The sequence below is a fragment of the Staurois parvus genome, unplaced genomic scaffold, assembly GCF_062004578.1.
Source record: "Staurois parvus isolate SC_StPar_1 unplaced genomic scaffold, SC_StPar_1.0 ptg000202l, whole genome shotgun sequence".
Classification (NCBI taxonomy): Eukaryota; Metazoa; Chordata; class Amphibia; order Anura; family Ranidae; genus Staurois; species Staurois parvus.
Genome location: NW_028317998.1, coordinates 1805246 through 1822876, shown reverse-complemented (window position 1 = coordinate 1822876; position 17631 = coordinate 1805246). Strand labels below are relative to the sequence as shown.

Sequence of the window (17631 nt, the reverse complement as noted above, 5' to 3'; positions counted from 1 at the left end):
TTGTTAAGGGTTATCGACTTTAAGTGATGCAACATGACATCCAGACACTTACTGTAGCATATACAGAATGAGATTTTAACATTGGTAGCCTGCATTGAGTGAAGAACATGAAATGAGAAGTTCTAGGCCTAGTACATGCTCGTTTCAACTTTATATCTTCGTTTAATAGCCAAGCTTTCTATTCAAATGATTCTGAAAAAATTACATTTTCCAAAGTACAGATTTTACTGTAAAATGTCACTTCTTTTTTTTAGGTTGCAAATGCATATGTTGAATGGCGCGCTTCTTGCATTGTTATTTCCAGTGCTGAATACACGAATGGTACGTAAATTGCGATTATTACTGGCTTATTTGTTTTTTTTCTAAAGGGAATAGCTATTGATTTTTCTTCAGACAAACCGCAGTCAAGTGTTTTAGGACAGGTTGGGAGGGTTTGGGTTCTTGTGCTGATAATATTAAGGTACATCAGTCTGCTTCCTCTCTTTTTTTGAATCTTCCAGAGTTTAATGCAGGCCTTATTCTTGGATAGAGAACAGTAAGAGATACAGTCCTAATGTACTGACATCAGTTTGTTAGTGGTGACCATTGCATGATCAGGTTCTTAGGCAGCTCTCACTGAAAGTGATGGATTTTGATTAGGAGAAGTGACCATGTACTGCTCTACATCTTGCAGCTATAATCCTAATGTAACCATTCCTGATGAAGCCATCTGATTTGTACACCCGGTGATTCTCTTTTATGTAAAAGTCATCCGAGTGGCTTTACAGCCACCCAATTACTTTTACAGGGGCCCCCTCCTCCTGCACCTTTCTCAGGCTCTCCCATTCCACTGGGGAGCACCAGACTCCAATTTGGCTCTCTGCTTCAGAGAAGTGTTTTTCTTTTCACGATGCTTGTTGCATTGCTCTCTCTGGCTTCAACGCTTTCTACTGCTGACCAAGTACAGGTCTGAAGCTAATGAAGTGTGAAGTTGGGGTCCTGATCTGCATACTTGACCTAGGTAATTGACAAAGTATTGAAACCAAGAGGTTCAGTAGGACAACCTTGAACGGATTTAATCAGAGGTTCAACCTGTTGACAAAGTCTGTTTGGGAACGTAACGTGGAGCCTAGGTCTGATGTCATCACATTTACACAGTCTGCTCAGGCAAGCTGTTGGAAGCCCGGGAGATGCTGTTTTGCTGTTCCGCGCTCTAGAAAGAGAGCACTTGGATTAATTTGAATTAATTTTAACTAATAAAGCGCTGATGTTTTTAACTTTTGTGAGGATGTTTCTTTTGCTAAGTTTAATAAAGTTATACAGAGCGTTTTAGATGGTTTCTTTTTCATTGCTTCAGTGAGGGGAACATATAGAAGGAGGTGCTGTGGAGAGATGCGAGGGTCCCCTGTGCCAAGAGGGAGACCTACTTGGATCTATGCGGGTGTTGAGATTAATGTTCATTGTAAACCTTCCTGGAGGATGCCATAGGCAATCTGGAGGTCATCCAGCAGGGTGTGTATAAATAAGAATGGTAGTGATTTTTGGAGGTCTTGTTTTAAGTGGAAAAGGAGTGCATTCATGCGCTCAGTCAACATGGTTTTTTGGTTAAGTTGTGGGGGAGTTGGTTATAAGCTTTAGAGGGGACTGTAAATTCCAAGTTGGAGCCATTTGATGTTTACATAGGACGTCTTCCCTTTCTTGGGCTCATGGAATGGCTTAGAGCAAAGGGGAGGCACCAGTTACATGAACCTGTTGCTTTGAGCTGCGTGGTCAATGCAAATGTTCTGCTTTAAGAAATACAAATGTACTGTAAATTGTTGGAGTTACATACTTTCATTTATCCATTGGGCTAGAGCACATGCTTGAGAATTGGTAAATAATTTACTAGTATGGGTTCCTATTACTTTTCCTTCATTCCTTTAAAGGCTGACTAGTAATTGTGCAGTTGATTTGTTCATAGGCAAACCTTGTAATTTGAATGCTTAGTTATGAAGTTGTACTAGCATATGCTGACATAAATATAGAAATTATTTAACCACATCTTCTTGCTTATAGGAATAGAATGTATTTTTTGAGTGTTTGTATGTATTTACCATCTTTGTAGCTTACATATTGCATCTTTTTGGGGCAATAGGTGGTATATTGGTCTTTGCTCGGCAATAGATCTGACTAAACATACTTTTATTTGTGTTCTTTTTTTTATTTTTTTGTTAAATTAAGAATTTCATTCTAAAGAAAAATAATACAGTTGTAAAATAAGATAAATTGCAATATGTGATTTGTGTGGCAAAGTGGAATTATCCAGTTCCTTGGAACATAAAACTAGTTTTTATGTTTCTATTTCAGTGCAGTGTACATGAGTACACAGAGTTACACAATCCAAAATCAGAGGTTCTCATTATAGTTATCAAAGGTACAGTTGTGTTCAAAATAATAGCAGTCAGACATCACTAACTTGATCAATCACTGTTTTTGGTAGAAATGATATTTCTACATGGCAAATAATTTACTACCAGGTGTAAAAGAAATCCAACAGACCCAACATTCATGACATGCATGCTGCTGATTCTGTGTAATTGAATCACTAATTGAAAGGGGCATGTTCAAAATAATAGCAGTGTGGAGTTCTTTTAGTGAGGTCATTCATTCTTTGAAAAACAGGTGGCAATTATTGCCCTTATTTAAGGAATGAAGGCAGCAAATGTTGTACATGCTGGTTACAGTGCATTTCTCTCTGAAATTCTGAGGAAAATGGGTTGTTCCAGACATTGTTCAGAAGAACAGCGTACCTTGATTAAAAAGTTGATTGGAGAGGTTAAAACATATAAAGAAGTGCAGAAAATGATAGGCTGCTCAGCTAAAATGATCGCAAATGCTTTAAAATGGCAAGCAAAACCTGAAAGACGTGGAAGAAAGTGAAAAACTACCATACGAATGGATAGAAAAATAGCCAAAATGGCAAGGACTCAGCCAAGAATCCGCTCCAGGAAGATCAAAGAAGGTCTAAAGTTACCTGTGAGTACTGTTACAATTTGAAGACACCTAAGTGAAGCCAAGCTATCTGCAGGAAGGCCCCGCAAAGTCCCACTGTTGAAAAAAAGACGTGCTGAAGAGGTTACAATTTGCCAAAGAGCACAATGACTGGCCTAAAGAGAAATGGCGCAACATTTTGTGGACTGATGAAAGTAAGATTGTTCTAGTGGCCAGAGACAGTTTGTCAGACGACCCCCAAACACTGAATTCAAGCCAAAGAACACTGTGAAGACAGTGAAGCATGGCTGCGCAAGCATCATGATATGGGGATGTTTCTCATACTACAGTGTTGGGTCTATCGCATACCAGGGATCATGGATCAGTTTGAATACATCAGAATACTTGAAGAGGTTATGCTGAAGAGGAAATGCCCTTGAAATGGGTGTTTCAACAAGACGACGACCCCAAACACCCCAGTAAACGTGCAACATCTTGGTTCCAGACCAACAAGATTGACGTTATGGAGTGGCCAGCCCAATCCCCGGATCTTAATCCAATAGAAAACTTGTGGGGTGACATCAAAAATGCAGTTTCTGAGGCAAAACCAAGAAATAGAGAAGAACTGTGGAATGTAGTCCAATCATCCTGGGCTGGAATACCTGTTCACAGGTGCCAGAAGTTGGTTGACTCCATGCAACACAGATGTACAGCAGTTCTCAGAAACAGTGCTTATACAACTAAATATTAATTAAGTGATTCAAAGGAAAGCAAAATCTCCAAACATTTTTCAGTTTATATAGTGAATGTTTGAGTTTGTAAAGAAGAATACAAACACTGCTATTTTTTTGAACAGTCTAATATTCACCAATTTTTTTTAGAGAAACAACACAAATTTGATATATTTTTCTTCATGTTTTGATTTGGAATAGAATGTGTAGTGTTCCCAATGCATTTGTGTGTATGGAAATAAAAGCTATTAGAAGGATTTTGAGCTTTATTCACTTTTTTCAACACACTGCTATTATTTTGAACACAACTGTACATCCACAGACCTTAAATTTGGCCATACATGGAGCAAATATTGTTGGGTTCATGATGAAATTACGAAGTTAAATAAGTGGGTGCTTTTGTTGGCCCTCTCCTGCTTCATATCCCTCATTTGAAAAATTTGAAGGAGCCAGGCAGATAGTTGAGGCTGTTGAATACAAAAGCCGCAGTGAGATTCATCCATCCACTCTGTAAAGCATGGATGGAGGGATCTGATAGGAAAAAAGGCTGTATGTGTATGGCCAACCTTCTAGTAATACACAATCCTTGTGTGCCTCACAGAAGCCGTTATTGACCACCATGCTATGAATAATGCAGCTAACACTGCTTTTAGAAACAGAACAGGAAGCGAGTAGAAATATCTCCAAAAAGAGTGGAAATACCAGTTAGACAATTGCCACTGTAACATGTGTCCGCATTTAAGGATATCTGCTGAAGACCTTCATAGCAGTTTGGGTATTCACTTTTTGTCCTGGGGACAATAGTCACAAGGACAGATACTAAGGGTGATTCTTCTCCATGTAAACATATAAAGTAATAAAAACCTGCCAGGCTTTGCAAACTCTCTCAAAACTAGTTTTGAGCTTTTAGCTAAGGTTCCATTTTTAGAGAGTTGTAGAAGAGTTTGGTAAAAATTACTTTCTACATTTTCTGCACATTAGATCTTTACATGGTGAGAATCTGCACCTAATGCCATTGAGGAAAGCTTTGACAGGTAACTCTGCCTCCAGTCATCTGTTATCTCAGATTAAAACTATACCCATTATATAAAACACATCTGTCCTAGGATTTTGTAGAAGAATCCAAAAAACTTAAATAAAAAAGGTTTTTCACATATGTGGCAAGGGTTTTGTTGGACATATGCAATGATTTGTTGATTTAAAAAAACAAAAAACCTGAGCCCCACTTTGGAATAGTTAGAGATCCTGTGTAAACATAGGCATGGACTGCCACAAGACCCAGACCTATTGTGGGCTTTTGCCTGTCTGACTGTTAGAGGTCAAACAAATCTGAGATGTTTTGTTGGTCTTCAATGAATTTAGATCTTTAAAACACTAACACATCTTTCTTATTCCTAGAAATTCAGTATTTCTTTGGAGGGTGCACCATATGTAGATCTATAGATAGTTTGGGAAAGTTCAGTAATGTGGATGGAACAAATGATTTTAAGGTTAATGTACTAAAAAGTCCTTCCCTTTGCATATAGTATAAAATTATTATTTTTTTTTTTTTGTACACACAGCTCCCATTTGAAGTGGAGGTGTATTACATTCAACACATCCTGCTCTACGTAGTGCCCATCTATCTAATGCGAAAAGGAGGTAAGACTTGCTATATTTGTTTTCTTATTTGTCTGATATTTTTACATTTTGTGCCTTTTTATTTAATTTCTATTCCTGAAAATTTTCAAACTATATTTAAAAACGGCATGCAATGCAGCAACTCATAGCAAACAATCAGAATTCCCTTTACTAAATGAAAGTTTTTTTTGTTTTTTTTTGTTTTTTTTTTCCAGTTGTTTGCTATTTGGGGCTCATTGAACAAACCCCTTTAGTCTGTGTAGGTATGATATATGGCTCTTGTATGACTTTTATATTCTCATTTTTAGCTCTTTGTACATGCATTTTATATAACATATGCACTATATTTCCAACAGTATTGGGACACCTCTCCAAATCATTGGATTCAGGTGTTCCAATCACCTCCATGGTCACAGGTGTATAAAATCAAGCACCTAGGCATGCAGACTGCTTCTTCAAACATTTTGTGAAAGAATGGGTCACTCTCCGTGATAGGTTACCACCTGTGCAATAAGTCCATCTGTGAAATTTCCTTGCTACTAAATATTCCACTGTTAACTGTTAGTGGTATTATAACAAAGTGAAAGCAACTGGGAACAACAGCAACTCAGCCATGAAGTGGTAGGCCATGTAAAATGACATAGCGGGGTCAGTGCATGCTGAAGTGCACAGTGCGAAGAAATCGCCAACTGTCTGCAGAGTCAATAGCTAAAGACCTCCAAACTTTGTGTGGTCTTCAGATTAGCACAACAACAGTGCTTAGAGGGCTTCATGGATTGGGTTTCCATGGCACAGCAGCTGCATCCAAGCCTTACATCACCAAGTGCAATGCAAAGTGTCAGATGCAGTGGTATAAAGCATGCCGCCACTGGACTCTAGAGCAGTGGAGAGGTGTTCTCTGGTATGACGAATCACGCTTCTGTCTGGCAATCCGATGGATGTATCTGGGTTTGGCAGGTGCTAGGAGAACGGTATTTGCCTGACTGCATTTTTCCAAGTGTAAAGTTTGGTGGAGGGGGGATTATGGTGTGGGGTTGTTTTTCAGGGGTTGGGCTTGGCCCCCTAGTTCCAGTGAAGGGAACACTTAAGGCATCAGCATACCAAGACATTTTGGACAATTTCATGCTCCCAACTTTGTGTGAACAGTTTGGGGATGGCTCCTTCCTGTTCCAACATGACTGCACACCAGTGCACAGAGCAAGCTCCATAAAGACATGGATGAGTGAGTTTGGGGTGGAGGAACTTGACTGGCCTGCACAGAGTCCTGACTTCAAGCCAATAGAACACCTTTGGGATGAATTGGAGCAGAGACTGCGAGCCAGGCCTTCTCATCTGACATCAGTGCCTGACCTCACAAATGCGCTTCTGGAAGAATGATCAAACATTCCCATAGACACTCCTAATCCTTGTGGACAGCCTTCTCAGGACAGTTGAAGCTGTTATAGCTACAAAGGGTGGGCCAACTCAATATTGAACCCTACGGACTAAGACTGGGATGCCATTAAAGTTCATGTGCGTGTAAAGGCAGGCGTCCCAATACTTTTGGCAAGTATATAAGTTATAGTATATATTTGATCCAATACATAAAGGGGACTATGGTTGGGTAACTCAGTTCTGTCCAGGTACTCCATTCTCTTTCTGAAAGAAAATGAGCCTATTATCAGTCCATTACATCCACATGGTGGGTCTGCCAATCCTACCATTTATTGTCATCCAGCCAGATAAGTAGGCACCTCTGTCTAACTGGACTGTTTTATTTGTAAGAAGGAATGTGTGATGGCATAATTCATGTTCAACACAAAAATGTTTGATTTAAAGTCAAAGAAAAGCGTAACTTAACTATATTTAAAAACCTTCCTATCTTCACTGCATACCATGTGTATATAAATAAATAATTTGTGTACTTGCCTAATTTCAATCTGCTGTGGTCTGGTCACATGATCCTGCAGCGCCGGTTCCCCTGTACCAGTGAGCAGCTGCTACAGGGGAGAAGAGTGCCAACAGTTAATTTCTTACTAAAGCTGGAGAGTGCTCACATCTGCATAGAAACCAATTCGCTTCCAGGTTTTATTGCCAAAGCATAATTGAACAAGCTGAGGTTAGAAGTTGATTGATAACCATGCACAGCTGCACCAGATCCAAAGTGCACCAGTTTTAATAAATCTCCCCCATGTGTCCATTCAGAGTTCTGGGGGATAAATATTTATCAATAGACTGAGTTTACATGCATGTGGCTGTAAGTGCCATACACCTGTAAACTTGCATAATTTATGCACCAAAATTAGCATTTCTTTCACTGTATTTCAGCATAAATGAGAGTATTTTAAGTGCATGCAGCCTAATAGAGCAAGCCCAGGGACATGTATGCATGTTGGTTGGATCCCATGCCAGCACTCAGACTGTGTTGTCGCCATACTGCAACTGGAAACTGGCCTAGAAAACTGTACAAAGCTGGAAACAGATAATCCCTATATGTAGAGGTACTGGCTGACATAGGGTGACTGTGAAGGTGCTGGCTGTTTGTAGGTGCCTGCAGTCACAGCCATCCAACGCCTTACAGAGGTATTTGTGATCAGATAGGCAGAAAATGATTCGATTGCATATGTATGTCCTACTACCCTCCCTGAAGTTAATGATCAGCATTATAGAGCAGAGTCTAGGTGACAGGGATTAGACTGTGCATAAGCTGATTTTTAAAATGGTCTTCAATATTTTTTCGATCAGGGAGCAGGTTACATTCATACAAGCGAGGTGGATAGAGGATCCTCCGCAGTCAGGATACACTGATCAGCATCTGCAGCTACTGATCGAGAAGATTTTTCCAATAAGTCCATTCAACAAAAGTTGATTGTTAGCAGCCACCCATGGATCAAATTCAGATGGTCCCTGCTGAAGGTGCCAAATTTCAATATGGCTAGCTTAAGGCACCATTTTGACATTCTAATACGGGTTCAAAATGCATAGTTTTCTGTATACACTTCCTAGCAGACTACTTCCAGGGTTGCAGGATTTGTTCCTGTCATTGTCCCCAGCGTATTCATTGTTCAGTTCTGTTCATTAGAATTCAGTCTGAGCAATGCCATCCAGATATTGGTCATCTTGATTCAGCTTATTTCACTATTACTGATGTAGCCCCCCCTCCCAAAGCACAACACAAAAAGGAAGTTCCTGTGTGAACTTCACTGTTGAACATGCACATGAAGTTCCAATGTTAAATCCCCATTTTATGATTCAAAATGTTTTACTTTGGTTGCTTCTGTAAAATGAATGTTACAACAGAGCCTGTCCAGGCCTCAGCTGCAGGTCATCTACATAAACTTATGTTTGCCACTATCCTGTTGGTGTTGAATTGTACATAACAAAATATTTCCTCCAGCCTGTGATACTAAGCAGTGTGCTTCTATTTGGGACAGCTAGACATGAAGTATCTGTGAGTTGGTATTGCCTGGATGTTACTAGACAAAAAAAGCAAAACTTTGGCAACGTTTGTAAAAATGATAAAAGTCCTTTCTACATTGTTTCATTTTATACAACACTGTTATCAAGCTTTTACACGTGACAGTATTGATTTAATAAACAAACATGTCCAGTCACCCTTTAACCGCTTCCCAACCGCCCTATAGCAGATATACTGCTACAGGGCGGCACGGGTGCACAAAATCACGTGTGTATATATACGTGATTTTGAATTTCCGGGTAGGGGGCACGCATGCGCCCTACCGGCACCGGTGATTGACGAGTTTCTCCGGGGAGGAGAACTGTATGTAAACAATACAGTTCTCCTCCTTGTTGGCTGTGCACAGTCATCCAAAGCAGTGTGATTACAGTGAAGCACACACACACACACAAATTACAGTGAAACAGCACGCAGTTAACCCTTTGATCACCCCTCATGTTAACCCCTTCCTGCCCAGTGTTGTTAGTACAGTTTCAGTGCTTTTTATACCAAATACCACCAAAAGAAAGCTCAATTAGTGGGAAAAAAACGGCGTAACTTTAATTTGGGTGTAGCGTTGCATGACCGCGCAATTGTCAGTTAAAGTACTGCAGCACCGTAACACAAAAAATGGCCTGGTCAAGAAGGGGGGTAAATCCTCAGGAGGGCAAGTGGTTAAAAAAGAACCAAAAAAATAAACTGTACCATTCTAAATATATATATTTATTTGTGTATACAAGAAAATATATGCAGCGCTGAAAGGATATAAATGGTCATAAAATCTATAATTGACAAAAACATAAAATCAGCGTCTCAATGTCATTAAAAGATGCTGAATGACAACGGATGAACAACAGTCTCGAGTAGCACAGCAGGTGCATATAGTGACATATGTGATAACATCAGTGAATTTGGTGATGGAAAAATTTGTGCCTCCTGTGGTGATGAAAGTGGATATAGATGTGCACTAACCAGATAGCACAATCTCTTGTGCATGGAGTATATAAGACCTACTCCTGGTACTCTGGATCTGGAACACTGCAAACGGGTGAAGTCATCAGGGCAGCAACCACCAGGTGTCATACATCCGGGTAAGGTAACCAGCCTCCAGATATGCAGATGTCAGCCACCAGGGGGAACACACACATCAGCATGCGTCGGGTCACAGGTATCACCTTCAAAGAGGGGGGCTCGCAGGAACAAACCAGGGCCCCTTTGACAAAGTGTATGAACACAAAACGCGTTAGGAAGGTGCCCTTAAGCGTTGTGTACACACCACACGGCCTGCATGGATGGCCGGCGACCATCTGTGATTTTTATGTAAGTTATCATTTATTCTGCTCCACTTTGGCTAATAAAATACTACACCATTGGAAGCTTTCTTCTTGGGCTTGTTTGTTCCTGCGAGCCCCCCTCTTTGAAGGTGATTCCTGTGACCTGACGCATGCTGATGTGTGTGTTCCCCCTGGTGTCTGACATCTGCATAACTGGAGGCTGGTTACCTTACTCGGATGTATGACACCTGGTGGTTGCTGCCCTGATGACTTCACCCGTTTGCAGTGTTCCAGATCCAGAGTACCAGGAGTAGGTCTTATATACTCCATGCACAAGAGATTGTGCTATCTGGTTAGTGCACATCTATATCCACTTATATCACCACAGCAGTCACAAATTTTTCCATCACCAAATTCATTGATGTTATCAGGTCACTATATGCACCTGCTGTGCTACCCGAGACTGTTGTTTATCCATTGTCGTTCAGCATCTTTTAATGAGATTGAGACGCTGATTTTATGTGTTTGTCAGTTATGGATTTCATGACCATTTATATCCTTTCAGCGCTGCATATATTTTCTTGTATACACATTCTGATTTATAGGTCCTTGATGTTTACCTTGGTATGCTAGCAGCTGTCCACACATTGTCACTCACCCAGTGCTTGTATATTTTCATTTTGCATATATATTTATTTGAATTAATCCAATATTTAATTACTTCCTTTCTCTTCTTTTTATTCTGTCATTCCTGAGAGAATAAAAATATTGCAAAATAATATACGTATAGATAAATATTGGGTTTTCTTTAAAGCTGAACTCCAGATATAAAAACTCCATTTTAATCCATATTCATTTTCCTCTTCAGCGCTCTTAGTGGGATAGCCAGTCAGAGCTCTATTCTGCTTAGTGCTGTCAGTCAGCAGTGTAACCCTTTTCACTTGCAGAGCATGTTTCAAAAATAATTTTAGGTCTGAAGATTAGGTAACCCCCCTACCCTCAAAGCAGAAGCAACCCTGGAGATAAATATAGTGGAAATTCCAATTTTGTCACAAAATATTGGAGCAATGGTTTACCAAGTGCCAATTTCTTTAAAAACATACACTAAAGTTAATTTTAAGGCACAAAAATGCAATATATTATTAGTTTTACCAGTAAGATATAAAAGATGACGTTGCTCCAAGTAAACAATTACAAAACATGTCAAGCCTTAAAATTGTGTGCACCCACGAAACAGCAGTAAACTTTGGCACCCTATGGTTTCCATAGGTGTTACGTTAAAAGACCCTGCAAGTCACCAGTTTAGAGTTAACCGTGAATAATGGGCCAAGAATTCTTGCTCTCACCGTAACATTCACTGTAAGCAATGCTTTCATATGTAGGTGTCCCGGATGTGCTGTAGAGCCACCTGATTGCTTTCATATAAAAAGCTGACAGTCAGCTTGACCGATATACACAAAAATAAAATACCCCCCCCCGCTGCCACCAACATATGCCATGTGTTAATGGAAGTGAAAAGGTTAAACATTAAAGTGTATATCCACTTTTGTAGTCCATGTGGAACACCTACTGCATATTACATCTTCTTGTTCACATAGCATAGCTTAAAGTGGTTAAAAGGCTCAAGCATTTTTACCTTCATGCTTTCTATGCATGAAGGTAAAAAATCTTCTGTGTACAGCAGGTTCCCCAGCCCCCCCCCTCCCCCCTAGAATATACCTGAGCCCGATCCAACGATGTGTGTGAGAGTCTCGGGTGTCCCGGGTCTCTCCCTTCTCATTGGCCAGTGGTAGCTATTGTTTCCCCGCTATTGTCAATCACAGGCAGTGAGCCAATGAGGATAAGGTGGGGGCTGTGCCATTCTCTGTGTATGAATGGACACAGAGTAATGGCGCGGGAGCTAGCCTGCTTAGGTGCTCCCATAGCAAGCTGCATGCTATGGGGCCACTAGGCAGGAGGGAGGGGCCTGGAGCACTGGCGGGGACTCAAGAAACCACTGAATAAAAAAAGTAAGTTTAACATGTTTGTTATTAAAAAAAACCCCAAACTTTTAATGCCACTTGGGTAGCACGTTTAAGCATCTAAAAAGCACTTTTAAAACAAATACTGTAAAAACTGCTGCTTAACTCCCCCCAATATAGTGGAAAAGCTTACATTTAGCTAAAAACTATTATTATCCATACAACTTCCTTTAAAGAAGAATTTAACTCTTGCTTAAGAAAATGTAAAAGTCTGCAGCACTTACCAGCCCATGAAGTCTAGTGCTGTCCTCCCTTCAGTTGATTCTTGCCAGCATCTTGAATGTGGAAGCCGGATGTGCCTATTTCTCAGCATTGAGGACACAATTGAGCCTGACAAAATCTCCAATTCCATTTGCAGAAATTCCTCCCCAAACTTGCAACAAGGAACCTCCACCATGCTTCACTGTTGCTTGCAGACACTCATTACTGCTTTCCAGCCCTTTGCAAACATGCATAGGAAATGGAAACAAGGCTAAGTGACTCAACTATACATGAAAACATAGGAGTTGGTGCAGCAAAATGGCAGCAGGTGCTTTGGACTGATTAGTCAAAACTTGAAATATTTGGCTGTAGCAGGAGGCAGTTTGTTCATGAAGGGCTGAAGAGCAATACAATAATAAGTTTCTGCAGGCAACCATGAAGCATGGTGGAGGTTCCTTGTTGCAAGTTTGGTGCTGCATTTCTGCAAATCGAGTTGGAGATTTGGTCAGGATCAACGGTGTCCTCAATGCTGAGATACAGGCAAATACTTATCCATAATACCATACCATCAGGGAGCCATGTGATTAGCCCCAAATTTATTCTGCAGCAGGACAACGACCCCAAACATAGAGCCAATGTCATTAGGAACTATCTTCAGTGTAAAGAACAAGGAGTCCTAGAAGTGATGGTCTGGCCCCCCAGATCCCTGATTGCAACATAAAGTCTGTCTGTCTGGGATTACATGCAGAGACTGAAGGATTTGAGGCAGCCTACATCCACAGGGGGTCTGTGGTTAGTTCTCCAAGATGCTTGGAACAACATACCTGCTGAATTCCTTCAAAAAGTGTGTGTAAGTGTACCTAGAATTAATGTAAGTTAGGGACCTTAGATTGTACGCCCCTTGAGGGTTAGGGACTGATGTGAATGTACTATATATAGGTATAGCGCTGTGTAATTTGACAGTGCTATATAAGTACCTGAAAGAAATAAATAAAAGAATTGATACCGTTTTGAATGCAAAGGGTGGTCGCACCAAATTTTGATTTGGATTTCTCTTCTGTTAATTTACTTTCCATTTTGGTAATTGATAAAATTATAATTAACACTATTATTTCTGAAAGAATTCCTAATCTACAGCATTTTTTCACATCTATCAAAGTCTTTTACACAGTACTGTATGTAATGCAAAAAGCAGTGTACTGCTGACATCTAGTGTTCATTTAAAAGAATGTTCAAAAAATCATACGTACACTGGCAGAATTGGAAATTCTATAGCTTTGTAATTGAGTACATGCTGAAGCCAAGCATTTTTTTTTTCAGTGAACATTGCAACATTGCAAAGGTTTCTCCAGCACCAAGTCTAGCTTGCAAGCACAGAAAACCCAACTATGCAGTGTTTCTAATGTTTAGATTTAGAAACAGGATTTTTGTTGTGTATATTGGATGTCATATTGTCAAAGGGACCTATGAAATTGTGGTCCCTAACTTTAAACGAAGTTTGGAATATAAATATATATAGCCACCAACCAATCTCATTCAGTAGAGGACAAATTAAGGGACTTGGTTGGTCATTCAATTGTCTTGTCTAGAAAAACACACAAAGGAAGATACTTCTTAAAGTAAACCAAAACAAACAGAGCAATCTAACTCAATACAAAACTGCTCATGTGATGGACTGATGGGGTTAGCAGTATTTTGGGCATCTCAGCTATGGCACTTGCTAAATAAATCCTCCTTGCACTGTGCACTGGATGTCCTGGTTGTGGTGTTTATTTCTGGGTTTGAGTTAAATCCTTGTTAGACAACCATTTTACTGTGTTCTCAGCATATATGGCAATAAAATGTACGCTGCAGTGATCACAGTATATTCCAAGTATGATTATGCATATTTCTGAGTAATACCTCAAAACAAGTTGGATTATAAAAGTTTGTTTCCCTAAGGAAGAGGAGGAGTCTTACCTCAAAACACAAATAAAGCAGCAGCTATGTTATACTTCTATACTATGAATGGACCACTGATTTGAGGAGTCTTGGGGTACAGTACTATACAGTGGATCTGAGTCCCCATACAGGTAGTGGTGTAAGTGGCACTGAAGGGCAGGGGAGTTGAAAATGCAGGCAGCGAGTGTATTCAGTCAGTAGACCATTGGTGTCATCATGGAAACAATACAGCTGTTCTAAAGTCAAAATCCAGCAAACATGGTGATTATCATAGCTTTTGGAGATTAGACAGATACGCTAAATGTCAGCCCATGTGGCTCTTGGATCACTTTGGAGACCTCACCCATCCTCCCAAGTGATTGGTCTGAAAAGTTCTGTTAAGAGCTGGAGGAAGAAGGCTATAAAAAGTGCCAGGGGTCCACGGGAACCAAGCAGATTTCAGGAGTGGGTGGGGGTGGTGTGGGGACTGAAGAAGGCTCACTCAATACACCGCAGGTAAAGCATGATGATAAAACACAAGCTCTGGGTAGTTGGGCCATTTATCTGTTTTTATAGTTTTATTTATTTATTTTTTTTAAACGATTTTTTGACTTCTAAATTTGGTGATTACATCAGTGTTATAATAACATGAAGCTTAATGAATTAAACAACAAATATGTAATTGATGGTAGCTTGTATCAATATACAGCCATCAGTTCAGGCCTGTCTTGAAAACATAAACGTGGTTGTTGATGGAATAAGCAGAAAGAAAAGCACCGGCTTCAGAAAGAACACTTCCAGTGAACCTGTAAGGTATTTGAATTTTCACTGCAGTGGATTACACAAAACTCTCTAGACCAGTGGTTCTTAACCTTTCTAACGCCGCGACCCCTTAATACAGTTCCTCATGTTGTGGTGACCCCCAACCATAAAATTATTTTCGTTGCTACTTCAGAACTGTAATTTTGCAGTGGGAGGAATAGTGCCCCATCATTGGTATCAGTGGGAGGAATAGTGTCCCATCGTTGGTATCAGTGGGAGGAATAGTGTCCCATCGTTGGTATCAGTGGGAGGAATAGTGCCCCATCACTGATGTCAGTGGGAGGAATAGTGACCCATCGTTGGTATCAGTGGGAGGAATAGTGTCCCGCCATTGGTGTCAGTGGGAGGAATAGTGCCCCATCGTTGGTATCAGTGGGAGGAATAGTGTCCCATCGTTGGTATCAGTGGGAGGACTAGCGCCCCATCACTGATGTCAGTGGGAGGAATAGTGCCCCATCGTTGGTGTCAGTGGGAGGAATAGTGCCCCATCGTTGGTGTCAGTGGGAGGAATAGTGCCCCATCGTTGGTGTCAGTGGGAGGAATAGTGCCCCATCGTTGGTGTCAGTGGGAGGAATAGTGTCCCATCGTTGGTGTCAGTGGGAGAAATAGTGTCCCATCGTTGGTGTCAGTGGGAGAAATAGTGCCCCATCGTTGGTATCAGTGGGAGGAATAGTGTCCCATCGTTGGTGTCAGTGGGAGGAATAGTGCCCCATCGTTGGTGTCAGTGGGGGGAGGAATAGTGCCCCATCGTTGGTGTCAGTGGGGGGAGGAATAGTGCCCCATCGTTGGTGTCAGTGGGGGGAGGAATAGTGCCCCATCGTTGGTGTCAGTGGGGGGAGGAATAGTGCCCCATCGTTGGTGTCAGTGGGGGGAGGAATAGTGCCCCATCGTTGGTGCCAGTGGGAGGAATAGTGCCCCATCGTTGGTGCCAGTGGGAGGAATAGTGCCGCATCGTTGGTGTCAGTGGGGGGAGGAATAGTGCCCCATCGTTGGTGTCAGTGGGGGGAGGAATAGTGCCCCATCGTTGGTGTCAGTGGGGGGAGGAATAGTGCCCCATCGTTGGTATTAGTGACACAAATGATGGGGCACTATTCCTCCCACTGACACCAATGATACTTACCTTGCTGACCCCTGCTCCAGCCTGGGCTCGCTCTCTCCCTCTCCCATCTACAGCCTGCAGAAGCAAAATTTGCACTTACCTGTCAGCTGTCTTCCTTCTCTGGCCTCCCTCCTCTTCACTCGGTCCTGCAGCTCCCTCAATCTTCTTCGATCTGCGTGCTCTGCCGCTCGGCTCCTCCTCTCCAAGCTCCACCTCCTCGCCGGTGATTGGCCGCCTGTGTGCCTCTCCTGAGCTACAGTTCCGGTGGCCAATCAGCGGCGAGGAGGCGGAGCTGTTGAGTGATCCCGGAGGTGTGGCCAGGTTACAGGGGCAGCATATCATCCCGCCCACAGATCGTGAGACAGAGCAGCGGTGTCTCGGTTCCTAAAACCATCGGAAATATGTTTTCCGATGGTCTTAGGCGACCCCTGGGAAATGGTCGTTCGACCCCCAGGTTGAGAACCGCTGCTCTAGACTGTATCAGCGGTAGTGATGTCTGTAAAGTATTAGCAGCTCACCTATTGGTTTATCATGTTCCCTGGAATTGCTCTTTTATATCTTGCACAAGGAATTTCTCCCAGAGGTTTCTTCTGCTCACATTGAACTCCAGTCTGAAGTCGGTGATGAGAGAGTCATGCTAGAGAAACTCAGTAGAATGCATGGTATATTATTATCCATGACCTAAACCCAACACCCTTAGCCCAAACGTGAACGCTATGTGAAAACATTTTTTTAAAAATGTAAAAAATGATGAATCTGAACAGTTTTCTGCTATTTTATCCTAGGGGCGTATACACCAGAGCCACTCTGTAACTTCTGGTGGGCAATTCTGGCAACCGGTCTCATGTTTTTCTACCACTTCAGCCTTCTCCAGATACTAGGCTTGGTAAGTGTGGCGTTGAACTATCACTGTACAGTATGTATAAACATAATTCATGTTTTAAGTGAAACTTCTTGTTACTGGTCTCTTGACCATTTGTGAGATATTTTTTTTTAGTCACATTTATTATGCGGTTTCCCTGACCTATCCCCAGCTTCTCCCATGTATATCCACTTTTTACACACAGAAGGTGGGCATTAAAGTGAGCCCATTGCTTTCCTCTGTATGAGCCCCACGTCGGGATATAATCATCCTCCATCCAATTCACCGGCCTCTTAATTCCTTTACTAAAAAAATAAATAATAATAAAAAAAAATTACCAACCCTATCAAAAAGCTTTTTATTTATTTATTTTTAACTTATCTGTAGCTTTTTTGCTTACTACTTCCACGGGTCCTTCTTCAGGTGTCCACATTACTGCCAGCCTAATATGGACACTTCCTACTGAATGGCCAGCAGAGTCCCCCCAGGACAGAGAAGAGTGATGTCAGTGGAGGGGAGTTGAGGGGGCCGACATTCTCAGGGGGCCTTTACAGCACTGGATAAATGGTCCCCCCCCCACCCTACAGAAATGGCAGCGATGTGAAACCTGGGTGAGGGACTTGGGTAAGTATAGATGGCTTCCTAAGGTAAAGAAAAGCTTAGCAGGATAGCTTGGAGGGGCTGGATGTGAGAGGT

At 41.5% G+C, this 17631-nt stretch overlaps 1 protein-coding gene across 1 annotated transcript in view; it reads left to right on the top strand.

Annotated features, from left to right (window-relative positions):
• Positions 1-17631, top strand: part of TMEM164 (transmembrane protein 164) — a 74948-nt gene that overhangs the window by 53336 nt on the left and 3981 nt on the right. The window contains exons 3-5 of the mRNA XM_089678270.1: positions 255-321; positions 5243-5321; positions 16859-16959. Coding sequence (XP_089534396.1) covers positions 255-321; positions 5243-5321; positions 16859-16959 — 247 coding nt within the window. The remainder of the gene's footprint in view (positions 1-254; positions 322-5242; positions 5322-16858; positions 16960-17631) is intronic.